The sequence below is a fragment of the Excalfactoria chinensis genome (assembly GCF_039878825.1).
Source record: "Excalfactoria chinensis isolate bCotChi1 chromosome 1 unlocalized genomic scaffold, bCotChi1.hap2 SUPER_1_unloc_2, whole genome shotgun sequence".
Lineage (NCBI taxonomy): Eukaryota > Metazoa > Chordata > Aves > Galliformes > Phasianidae > Excalfactoria > Excalfactoria chinensis.
In genome coordinates this window covers 65,983-77,079 of record NW_027315566.1, presented here as the reverse complement: position 1 = coordinate 77,079, position 11,097 = coordinate 65,983, and the positions used below count along the sequence as shown (strand labels likewise).

At 62.9% G+C, this 11,097-nt stretch overlaps 2 protein-coding genes across 3 annotated transcripts; one reads left to right on the top strand and one right to left on the bottom strand.

The window, feature by feature from the left end:
• Positions 1-965: 965 nt before the first annotated feature.
• LMF2 (lipase maturation factor 2) lies at positions 966-7,113 on the top strand. 2 transcript variants are annotated; one of them, XM_072360628.1, is made up of 14 exons: positions 966-1,124; positions 1,744-1,997; positions 3,112-3,140; positions 3,284-3,480; positions 3,618-3,796; positions 3,889-4,027; positions 4,261-4,395; positions 4,488-4,593; positions 4,913-5,009; positions 5,243-5,425; positions 5,686-5,854; positions 5,959-6,070; positions 6,182-6,290; positions 6,381-7,113. In XM_072360628.1, exons 1-14 carry the CDS (start codon positions 1,028-1,030, stop codon positions 6,717-6,719), a joined length of 2,145 nt encoding a protein of 714 aa, XP_072216729.1. In that variant the 5' UTR covers positions 966-1,027; the 3' UTR covers positions 6,720-7,113. The 2 variants fall into 2 exon arrangements, with proteins under 2 accessions (XP_072216729.1, XP_072216728.1); XM_072360627.1 differs by having other exon boundaries at positions 4,258-4,395.
• Positions 7,114-7,405: 292 nt separating this feature from the next.
• On the bottom strand, positions 7,406-10,868 carry MIOX (myo-inositol oxygenase). The gene is made up of 10 exons (XM_072360626.1): positions 10,851-10,868; positions 10,468-10,527; positions 9,202-9,282; positions 8,963-9,125; positions 8,800-8,867; positions 8,602-8,711; positions 8,437-8,504; positions 8,295-8,344; positions 7,619-7,731; positions 7,406-7,514 (listed from the first exon to the last, which is right to left on the bottom strand). The coding sequence occupies exons 1-10, from the start codon at positions 10,866-10,868 to the stop codon at positions 7,406-7,408; spliced, it is 840 nt and encodes a 279-aa protein (XP_072216727.1).
• Positions 10,869-11,097: the final 229 nt, after the last annotated feature.

The window sequence follows — 11,097 nt, the reverse complement described above, 5'->3', positions numbered from 1 at the left end:
AGGGAGGGAGGGGAGGCCCCATCTGCAGCTCTGTGTCCAGGTGTGGGACCCCAATAGAAGAAAGACAGGGAGCTGTTGGAGAGGGTGCAGAGGAGGTCACAAAGATGCTCAGAGGGCTGCAGCACCTCCATACAAAGACAGGCTGAGGGAGCTGGGCTTGTTCAGCATGGAGAAGAGAAGGCTGCGGGGTGAGCTCAGTGCAGCCTGCCAGGACCTGAAGGGAGCCTATAGATGGGAGGGGAGTCAGCTCTTAATGAGGGCAGATAAGAGCAGGACAAGGGAAATGGGTTGAAGAAGATTGAGGTTGGATGTGAGGGGGAAGTTGTGGACAGAGAGTGTTGAGGTGCTGGAAGAGCTGCCCAGAGAGGCTGTGGATGCCCCGTCCATCCCTGGAGGTGTTGAAGGCCGGGTTGGATGTGGCCCTGGGCAGCCTGGGCTGCTGTTCAATGTGGAGGTTGGTGGCCCTGAATGTTGTGTTGGAGCTTCATGATCCTTTGGGTCCCTCCCAACCCAACACTTTATAGTCCTGCCCCCAAGTTCAGCACCTCCTAAAGGCAAAACGAGGCTCAAAAGGCAGCAGAGACCTTCAGCTGGGGCCGAATCAAGGCCTTAAGGAAGCACAGCCCATAGAAATGAAGGTGGCCCCACGGCTGGCACCGAGAACACCACAGAAACCTTCGGGTCGGGGGGGGGGGGGGCGGGAACCTCCTCAGGCCCAGGGATCGGGGTTCGCCATGACAGCAGCCCTATGCTCTCACGAAGGCCACACGGACACTCACCCACACGGACACTCACCCCCCGGGCCCCCCCGGCTGTGGTGGGATAAAGCAGAGCAAGAATCAAAGCGGAGCCTTTTCCCTCTCAGCTCCTCCCGGAAGTCGGCTCCTTCCACGCCGCCATTTTTGTGTTTCCCGCCCTTTACGCGACGTAACGCGTGACGTCATACGTGACGCGACGCGGTCGTGCGTGCGTGCTTACGTCACGGGCGGCGCGAGCGCGGGGACGTGTCGGTGCCGCCGGGCCCGCCATGGGGGAGCCGCCGCGGCGGCCGAGGGAGCTTTTCCTGGCCGGGTTGGCTGCGGCCTACCTCGCCGCCTTCGTGTCGCTTTACCTCCAGATCCCCGGTACGTGCCCGTGGGATCCTCTTAACCCGTTATGTGGAGCGGGGTTGGAGCTCTGAGGGTTCCTTATGGGGGGTAGAAGCCGGGGCCTGAGGGGGGGGAGGTGGGAAGGCCTGAGGGGGGAAGGTAGGCCTGAGGGGGGGAGGTAGGCCTGAGGGGGGGGTAGGCCTGAGGGGGGGGTAGGCCTGAGGAGGGGGGAGGCCTGAGGAGGGGGGAGGCCTGAGGAGGGGGGAGGCCTGAGGAGGGGGGAGGCCTGAGGGGCTTCTTAAGGGATGTGGAGGGGATCCCTCCTTGGGGGGCTGAAGGACGGAGGGGGCCCTTTTTGGGGGTCTCAGCTGGCCCTTTCTGGGGGTCCTGGGGGAGGTAGACGTGGTGTCCCCCCCTCGGGATGTGCTAAATGGTGGCAGGGGGACAGCTGAGGTCCCCAGGGGGGATGAGGGCGTAGGGTCGGTGTCTTGAGGGGTTGGGAGCAGCTCAGCGGGCTGAGGTTTGCTGAAGGGCTTTGAGACAGCAGGGAGCAGAGATGGAGCCCTAGAGCTGTGTGTGTGGGGGGGTCCTGGCCTCTCACCTTCATCCCATAGGGAGCTGCCCCTTGAATCTCTTCTTCCTTCCATCCCTTTAGGGCTGTATGGGCGCGATGGGATCCTGCCAGCCCGCCGGGTGCTGCGTCTGAGCGGGAAGGGGCTGTGGGAACAGCTGCGTGATGTCCCCACGTTGCTGTGGCTCGGCCCACACTTGGGGTTGGATACGGAGCAGGGAATGGAGCTGCTCTGCCTGCTGGGTGCTGTGGGCTCGATGGCCGCGTTGCTCTGCTCCTCGCTGCGTGACAGCCTGCTGTTTGCTGTCCTAAGGGTGTTCTACCTCTCGCTTTACCAGGTACGGATGCACATGAGGAGGGTGCAGGGGCTGAGCTCTGTGCTCACTGTCTGTGGTTTTGGGTTGGAGGAGCTGGGGGGAGTCAGAGCCGTTGTGGCAGGAAGGGGTTCCTCTTTCATCGTGTGCACCCCCAGCTATAACTGCGTTGCGGGTAGCATCAGCAGAAAGGGGGTTCAGTGAAGGAAGGTGGGGATTATCCTGCTCTGCTCTGCCCTTAGGAGGGCTTGTCTGGGTACTTCATTCAGGTCGAGGCCCCTCAGCTCAGAGATGTGGGGCTGTGGGGTCTGAGGAGGGTGTGGGGTTGGTTGGGGGCCGCAGCAGCTCCGTGTGGGAAAAGGAATGGCATTAAACTGAAAGAAAAGAGACTGAGGTCAGACGTTGGAGAAAGTCCTTCATTCAGGGGTGGTGCAGCCCTGGTATTGCTGCCCAGAGCTGTGGGTACCCCAGCCCTGAAGGTGCATGAGGCCATAGATGGGGACCTGGGGGGCACCCAGCCCACAGCAGGGAGCTGGAACCAGTTGGGCTTTAAGATCCTTTCCAACTTAAGCTGTTGTGTTGTTCCCTCTGAAACCCGGGGAATGGGAGAGGAAGCTGCCTGCGTGGGAACTGTTCCTGGTGTGCAGCTGTCTGCATTGTACTGAGTGGGAGGGGAAGTGGCACAGGGGGCTGCATTGGGCTGGGACTCCCTGCTGTCCGGAGCCTCCTCCTCCCATCCCCTGCGTGCCAGGCCCTCGTCCTTCCCTTTTAAGGTGATGCTGGAGAGAAATCCATCTTCCTCCTCCCCTCTGTGCTGCTTGCATCCAGGGCTGCAGCCAGGGCTGTTGTGCTGCTGCTCGCCGGCCACGTGGCTGAGCCTGGAGCTCTGGAGCCACTCCTGGGCTGTGGTTCCTGGCACCACAGTCTTGCCAACACATCTGGCCTCAGAGCATCCTCCTCCTCCTTCCTTCCTCCTCCATCCCGTGCCCAGGGCAGTGCTGTCTCATTGCCTGGCTTTGGCTCACGGCCACTCTTGGGTTTGGCACATCGCTAGCAGAGCACTCAGTGGGGGCTGACGGGAAGGAAACCCCCTGCAGCACGGGGCCTCCCTCCCACTGACTGCTGGCTCTCCCTGCAGGTAGGACAGGTCTTCCTCTACTTCCAGTGGTAAGTCAGCCCTCGTACACCCCCTTCTGCCCTGCCTGGGGACTCTGTGTCCCTCCTGCCCGCTCCCTTAGGGGCTCAGTCCCCCTGTTGTCACCTCGGGGACGCAGCCTGTGTCCCCATTAGGGGTTGTGACGTTCCCTTAGGGACAGCCTCCTGCTGGAAGCAGGTTTCCTGGCCGTGCTGGTGGCTCCTCTGCGCCTGTTCAAGTGGCGTTCTACAGCCTGGCGCCCGCACGACAGCGTCACCTTCTGGCTGGTGCGCTGGCTGCTCTTCCGCCTGATGTTTGCCTCCGGCGTGGTGAAGCTGACCAGTCGCTGCCCCACCTGGTGGGGGCTCACAGGTGAGGGGCAGCACGGGCTTTGGGGCACCTCGGTGGAGCCTTTGGTCTGGGATTGTGCCCTGAAGCAGCTCTGGGGCTCTTTGCAGCTCTCTCCTTGTGAGCTCCCCCAACTCCCCGACCTTCTGCTGTCCTCCCAGCTCTCACCTATCACTATGAGACGCAGTGCATCCCCACGCCGGCCGCCTGGTATGCCCACCAGCTGCCCGTGTGGTTCCAGAAGTTCAGCGTGGTGGCCACCTACGTCATCGAGATCGCTGTCCCTCTGCTGTTCTTCATGCCCATCCGCCGCCTGCGGCTCTTTGCCTTCTACTGCCAGGTGTGTGTGGGGACGCTGCGTGGCCTTCAGCGGGGTGCCCCCCTCAGGCTCTGTGATGCCCCCCCCCCAACCCCACCTCTGCTCGTGCCCAGGTCCTGCTGCAGATCCTTATCATCCTCACGGGCAACTACAACTTCTTCAACGCGCTCACCATCGTCCTGGCCTTCTCCCTGCTGGATGAGGAGCACGTGGGGCACTGGACGGGACGTGGCAAGAAGAAGAACAGCAGCTGTGAGTCTCTGGGCCCGTGCACTGTTTGGGGGCTGCAGTCCCTTCTGCAGTGTTTGGGAGGGGATGGGCCACCACCACTATCTGACCCTGGGAGATGTAGTTCTGGTGCTGTGGGCTCTGAGCTCTGCCTTCCCCGCACGTGAGCGCTCAGCCCTGGGTCCAACCACGTGCCATGGGTTGGTCTTGCTACGCCCTGTGCTCACCAATGCTGAGCTGCACCCCTCCTCCAGCAGCCTGGCCCCCTACCTTCCTCTCCTTCCTTTCCACCCTGCTGGAACTGGCCACTTACGCCTTGCTGCTCTACTGGAGCATCCACTACTTCAGCCTGGAGATCGACTGGAAGAAGAGGCTGCTGGAATCCAAAGTGGGTACGTGACGGCTGCGCTGGGGTGGCCATCCCCACGGCCCTGCTGCCCCCATAGGCACCACAACTGGCCCTGACTGTTTTCTTCCACCACAGCCTTCACCTACCACGAGTTCACGCAGTGGCTGCGAGCAGTGACACTGCCCCTGGTGGGGCTGGGCTTCCTCTCACTCTCCTGGGAAATCCTCTCTGCTTTGTACCGGTGAGTGGGGTGGGGGCTGTGCCGGGCTGTACTTTGGTGAGCAGGCGGTACAAGACGTGGCTCACACTGTGTGCATGGGATGGAGGTGGCTCAGAGAGGGTTTGGTTGTTTTCTCTTTGTTTTTGCATTGCTAGAGCAGGGCACAACCAGGATGGCTGGAGCTGCTCCCAGCCCCCATCCGCTCCACAAACTGGGCTGAAGCAGGGGCTAACCTGGGTCTCCATCCCCATAATGTGCCCCCAGCCAGGAGCTGCTCCCCTCCCCAGGCAGATGCAGCCACACAGCTCTGATTTCTCACCAGCCTTCCATCCCCTTGCAGGTGTGCCTGCATCCGTGGCTTCTTCTGGAAGCTGTGGGCCACGCTGCAGTGGGCCATCTTCGCCACAGCTACCGTGGGGATGTTTGCTGTCAGCTTGGTGAGCGCATGGGGGGGGAGATATGGGGGGTGTGTGGCCAGGCTGTGGGGCACAATGCTGTGGTCTTCATCCCCTTGACTGGGGGTAGGAGCTGGGGGGAGTTGCTGTTGGGCAGCAGTGCCCACAGTGCGTGCACGTCTTTAAGGGTGGGAGGCTCAGCCCAGCCCCCCAGCTTCTGTCTCCTCTCCTTTGGGGGGGGGGTGACGTGGTCACTCTCTCTGCCCCTCCCCCAGGTGCCCTTCACCTACATTGACTACGAGTCCAATGGCAAACTGTGGCCTGGCATCCACCAAATGTTCAGCGCAGTCGAGCGCTTCCAGGTGGTGAATTCCTACGGGCTCTTCCGCAGGATGACCGGCGTCGGGGGGCGGCCTGAGGTGGTGCTGGAAGGCAGCTACGACAAGCAGAGCTGGACGGTGAGCGCCCACCTCGTTGCTGGGGGGATGGGATGGGGGAGTGGTGGGATGGGAGGCAGCTGGAGGTCACTCTGAGCATCCCTGCCTTGTGGTTTCCATCCTGCTGGACCACCTGGCTGTCCTTGTGCGGTGTGGGGCTTTGTTCTGTAGCCTGAGGGGAGGGGAAAAGGGCGCTGTGCCCTCCAGAATAGCAAGCTACTGGGGTGTCTTAAACCCAGAGGTCCATATCTGCCCTCCAACCCTCAATGCCCTGCCTGCAGGAGATCGAGTTCATGTACAAACCAGGGAACGTCAGTGCAGCCCCCGCCGTGGTGGCCCCCCACCAGCCTCGCCTCGACTGGCAGATGTGGTTTGCAGCCCTGGCACACCACAGCAGCAGCCCTTGGTTTGCCAGCTTCGTCCACCGTCTGCTGCAGGGCAAGGAGGACGGTGAGAGGGACGGGGTGAGCGTGAGGGGGCTGCTGGTGACCCCGTGGGATGGGGCAGCCCCCCCTCCCCTTGACACCGTGCCCACCCCCGTTTCCCCCTTGCAGTGATCCGCCTGGTGCAGGTTGATGAGGATAAATACCCCTTCAGCACTCAGCCGCCCACCTACCTCCGTGCCCAGCTCTACAAGTACTGGTTCACCCACAGCGCCGAGAGCGGGTGAGCAGGGAGGGGAAGGCAGGGGGAGCTCCGGAGCAGCCCCGTGTCCTTATGGTGGTGCAGGTTGGGGTGGGGGGTTCCTATCCCCATCCCCGTGTCCTTGTCCTGCAGGGTGGGAGCCGCACGGTGGTGGCGGCGGCAGCACGTCCAGGAGTTCTTCCCCACTGTCTCCCTGGGGGACCCAACGCTGGATGATCTGCTTGCCCAGCATGGCCTGAAGGTAGGATCCACTCCTTGCACTGCACCGAACCCCGTGGGTCTCAGCTCGTAGCTCACCCCCCAACCCCTTGTTTTTCCCCCACCTCCCCAGGACAAGCTGCCCCTGAAGCGCCCCGTGGATGCATTCCTGCCCTGGTTGCTGAGCTCCGTGCGCCGGCTCAGCCTCCCCTTCTCCCCCCACGTTGTGTTGTGGTCCCTCTACCTGGTGGCTGCCACCACCTTCCTGCTGCGTGCCATGGCCCGCCGGCCCCGGGGGGGTGCGCCCCCCACCCGCCATAAAGCACCTAAACAGCAGCGTGGGGAGCAGGGGGAGAAGAACGGGCAGCTGCGCAGGAAGGAGGGCAGCAGGGAGGCAGAGGAGAAGGGGGAGAGCCGAAACCGGGGGGGGGCTGATGGCGAAGGCCCCCGTGGCACCAAGAGGAGGAAATAGCAGCGCTGGCTGCCCCGTATTCCACGCACTGAGTGCTGCCTCAGCCCCCCACCCCCCCCAGATCCCCACCTGCCCCCCCCCCCCACTCCCAGCTCCAACCCCTGGGGGGGTTTCTGGCTGGGGCTGGCGGTGCCTTCATGCACAGCTGGGTCAGCGCAGTGTGTGGCTGCTTCCTTGCCCCCATCCCCCAGCCGGAGCTGCCCCTGTGCCCCCCCCAGTTGGCTGGGCTGTGGGGTGGGGGCTGCGTTAGGGCTCAGCTGCCCTGTGCTGGGGTGGAAGGGGGGGAAATGCTCTGCCTGCATCGCGCTTTCCCCCCCCCCCCCCCCCTCCCCTCAGCTCAGTGGGTGGCAAAGAGGTTTCCTATAATTTTCTAAATAAAGCCTTTGACATTCCAGCCCTTAGGCCTCTCCCTTAGGTTTGGGGGGAGGGGTTGGGGGTGTGGGCAGCCCCATCCCCTGTGGGGCTTAAGGGGGAGGGGGGGGATTCCCTATTGCACCCCACACACCTTGAACACAACCGCTGCGTTATCTACATGGCAAGTGGGTTTATTGACGGCCCTTGTGCACAGATGGGAACACAGTGTGGGGAGTGCTGAGTGCTGGGGGGGGAAGGAGGGGGTCCGTGGGTCCGTGGCTGAAGAAGCAGTGGGGGGGGTTGTGTCTGCAGAGGGAGGGGGGGGTCCCAGCTCACCAGCAGAGCTCCCCAGGGCAGTACTTATCAATCAGGGCCTGGTAATAGCCCTGCAGCTCCCTCACGTCGGGCAGCTCCTCTTGCTTGGTGTACAGATCAAACTTGCTGGGGGAGCACATGGGGAAGACGGGGGTCAGAGGTGGTGGGATTGGGGCACAGAGCATCTCTATATCCCATCCCCCAGCATGACTACCACCACCACCACACACTTGAGCTCCTTGACCCAGGGTAGCATGCGCAGGTCCTCCTCGTTGCACAGGTGCTTGTAGTCCCCGTGTGCGTGCCAGGGGTAGAAGGAGTGGAAGCGGATCATATAGAAGGCCTAGAGGGGGGGAAAAGGGGGAAGGTTTGGGGTTGGGAAGCATCCAGCCCCTTTGGGGTGCCCCCCTGCAACCCCATCCCTCCCCTACGACCCCATCCCTCCCCTGCAACCCCATCCCTCCCCTACAACCCCATCCCTCCCCTGCAACCCCATCCCTCCCCTGCAACCCCATCCCTCCCCTACAACCCCAGCCCTCCCCTACAACCCCAGCCCTCCCCTACAACCCCAGCCCTCCCCTACAACCCCAGCCCTCCCCTACAACCCCAGCCCTCCCCTACAACCCCAGCCCTCCCCTACAACCCCAGCCCTCCCCTACAACCCCAGCCCTCCCCTACAACCCCATCCCTCCCCTACAACCCCATCCCTCCCCTACAACCCCATCCCTCCCCTACAACCCCATCCCTCCCCTACAACCCCATCCCTCCCCTACAACCCCATCCCTCCCCTACAACCCCATCCCTCCCCTACAACCCCATCCCTCCCCTACAACCCCATCCCTCCCCTACAACCCCATCCCTCCCCTACAACCCCATCCCTCCCCTACAACCCCATCCCTCCCCTACCTCCTTGGGCAGGGCAAAGTTGTTGAACTTCATCACTTTATACATGTACTCTGTGGAGAAAGTGGGTGTTTGGGGGGGGCCATGCGGGGCAGCCCCCCATCATTCCCCCCCCCCCCTGTGCTCTGGGTCTCCCCACGCTCACCATCGTGTCCCCAGGACATGAGCACGTTCTCCAGGCCGCAGTGGGGCTGGTATATCCCACATTCAGTGCTATGGGGCAGAAGTAGGGGGCGGTGGGGGGGGGGGGGGGATGTCAATATTGCACTGTGGTTCCCCCCCACCCCCTCTATAGATGAGCTGCACTCACTTGTAGCGGGGGTCTCTGGTGTCCGGGTTGTCGTGGAAGGTGGAATCATGGAACACCACCGACTTCTGCACCTTGCAGCCCACTGGGAAGGTGTCTCCCACCACCGCCCACTGCAGGGGGGTGACAATCATCCCCAATGTCCCCCCCCAGCATCCCCTAATAGGGGGTCCCACCCCCCCCCCAACCCCCCCACCTCACCTGCGGCTCCCCAAACAGCACCAGGACCTTGCCCAGGTCATGCAGCAGCCCCACGAGGTGGAACCAATCTGAGGGTAAACAAGAGCCATCAACCCCCCCCATCCACAACCCAGGGGAGGGGGCTCAGGCAGTTGGACCCCCCCCCCTTCCTCCATCACCCCACCTTTGTCAGGGTGGGCACGCCGGATGCCTTCTGCTGTCTGATAGGCATGAAGGGAGTTGGGGAAGTCCACGTCTGGGTCGGATTCATCCACCAGTTGGTCCAGCAGCTGCAGTGCCTGCATGGCGCTCATCCTGCGCAGCGAGCAGCCTCCATACTCAGCGCTCTGCACGGATGGGGATGGTGAATACCGGCCCAGAGGGACCCCCCATGAGACCCCCCCCCACCCCCAGGACACAAACCTTCCTACGCACAAAGTCGACTGTCTGGTGGGTGTGCATCTGCAGGTACGTGTTGTAAACGCGGTCCAGCAGCTTCCCCTCCTGTAGCAATGGGTCAGGGCTGGGGGATTCGGGCCCCATAGCCTCACAGGACCCTCTCCAGCCCTATGGACCCCCACCCCCTCCAGCCCCACGGACCTCTCAGCCCTATGGACTTCCTTCAGCATTCCAGCCCTATGGAATCCCTCCAGCCCCATGCATTCCTTTGCCCTATGGAGTCCCCCCAGCCTCACAGACCCCTCAGCCCTATGGGCTCCCCCCAATCCCCACAGACCAGCCTCCAGCCTCACAGACCCCTCAGCCCTGTAAATTCCCTCCAGCCCTACAGATCCCCTCCCAGCCCTATATATCCCCTCCCATCCCTACAGGTCCCCTCCCATCCCTACAGGGCCCCTCCCATCCCTACAGGTCCCCTCCCAGCCCTACAGCTCCCCCCCCCAGCCCTATATATCCCCTCCCAGCCCTATATATCCCCTCCCAGCCCTATATATCCCCTCCCAGCCCTACAGATCCCCTCCCAGCCCTACAGATCCCCTTCCAGCCCTATATATCCCCTCCCATCCCTACAGATCCCCTCCCAGCCCTACAGATCCCCTCCCAGCCCTATATATCTCCTCCCAGCCCTATATATCCCCTCCCATCCCTACAGATCCCCACCCAGCCCTACAGGTCCCCTCCCATCCCTACAGGTCCCCTCCCATCCCTACAGGTCCCCTCCCATCCCTACAGATCCTCTACCAGCCCTACAGGTCCCCTCCCAGCCCTACAGATCCCCTTCCAGCCCTACAGCTCCCCTCCCATCCCTACAGCTCCCCTCCCATCCCTACAGCTCCCCTCCCAGCCCTACAGATCCCCTCCCAGCCCTACAGATCCCCTCCCAGCCCTACAGATCCCCTCCCAGCCCTACAGATCCCCTCCAACCCTACAGATCCCCCCCCAGCCCTACAGACCCCCTCCCAGCCCTACAGATCCCCTCCCAGCCCTACAGATCCCCTCCCAGCCCTACAGATCCCCTCCCAACCCTACAGCTCCCCTCCCAGCCCTACAGATCCCCTCCCAGCCCTAGAGATCCCCTTCCAGCCCTATCCACTCCCTTCAGCTCTATGGACCCCCCTCCCAGCCCCATGGATCCTTCAGCCCTGTGGACCTCCTCCAGCCCTATGGATTCCCCCTTAGCCCCACAGACCCTTCAGCCCCCTCTCCCCAGCCCCCACAGCAGCCCCTCACCGTGTAGTTGCGCAGCTCAGCCTTGTCCTTGCTGGGCTGTGGCTCATTAGGGTTGGGGTCCTGGTGGAAGGTTCCAGGTGAGCAGGAACAGCCCTTAACCCAACCAGTGCCCCCCCCCCCCCCCTCCTCTTCCGACCCCCCAGAGCACAGCGAGGGTTTGGGGACGTTGTGACCCCCCAAAGGAAAGTCCCCCCCCCCACCCCACTGCACAGTGTTGCTGTCAGATCCACAGGCCTGGGCCCCACTTTGGGGTGGTGGGGGTCCCAGGGTCTCAGTGCCTCCCCCCCCTCTCCAAAGGCAGCTGCTCCACACCACTCTGAGTTATGGGGTGGCCTTTCTTAGGGTAAAGGTGGCTGCTGTCCTGCCCTCCGTGGGCTACTCACCGCCTGCAGGACCTTCATTGCTGTCTGGGGTTGGGGGCACACGTGGAGCTGCCAGGACCCCCCACCTTTATCCCCAGGCTCTGGGGCAATGAGTCACCAGTTAACCACCCCCAGTTAATGTTTGAGCCCACAACCACGGCACCTCTCACTGCAATAGGGGCTCCTCAGCTGCTCCCCACAACTTGGGCTGCCCCACAATGCAACCTAGAGGTGAGGAGACCCCCCCCCCCCCACTCCTCACTGAGGA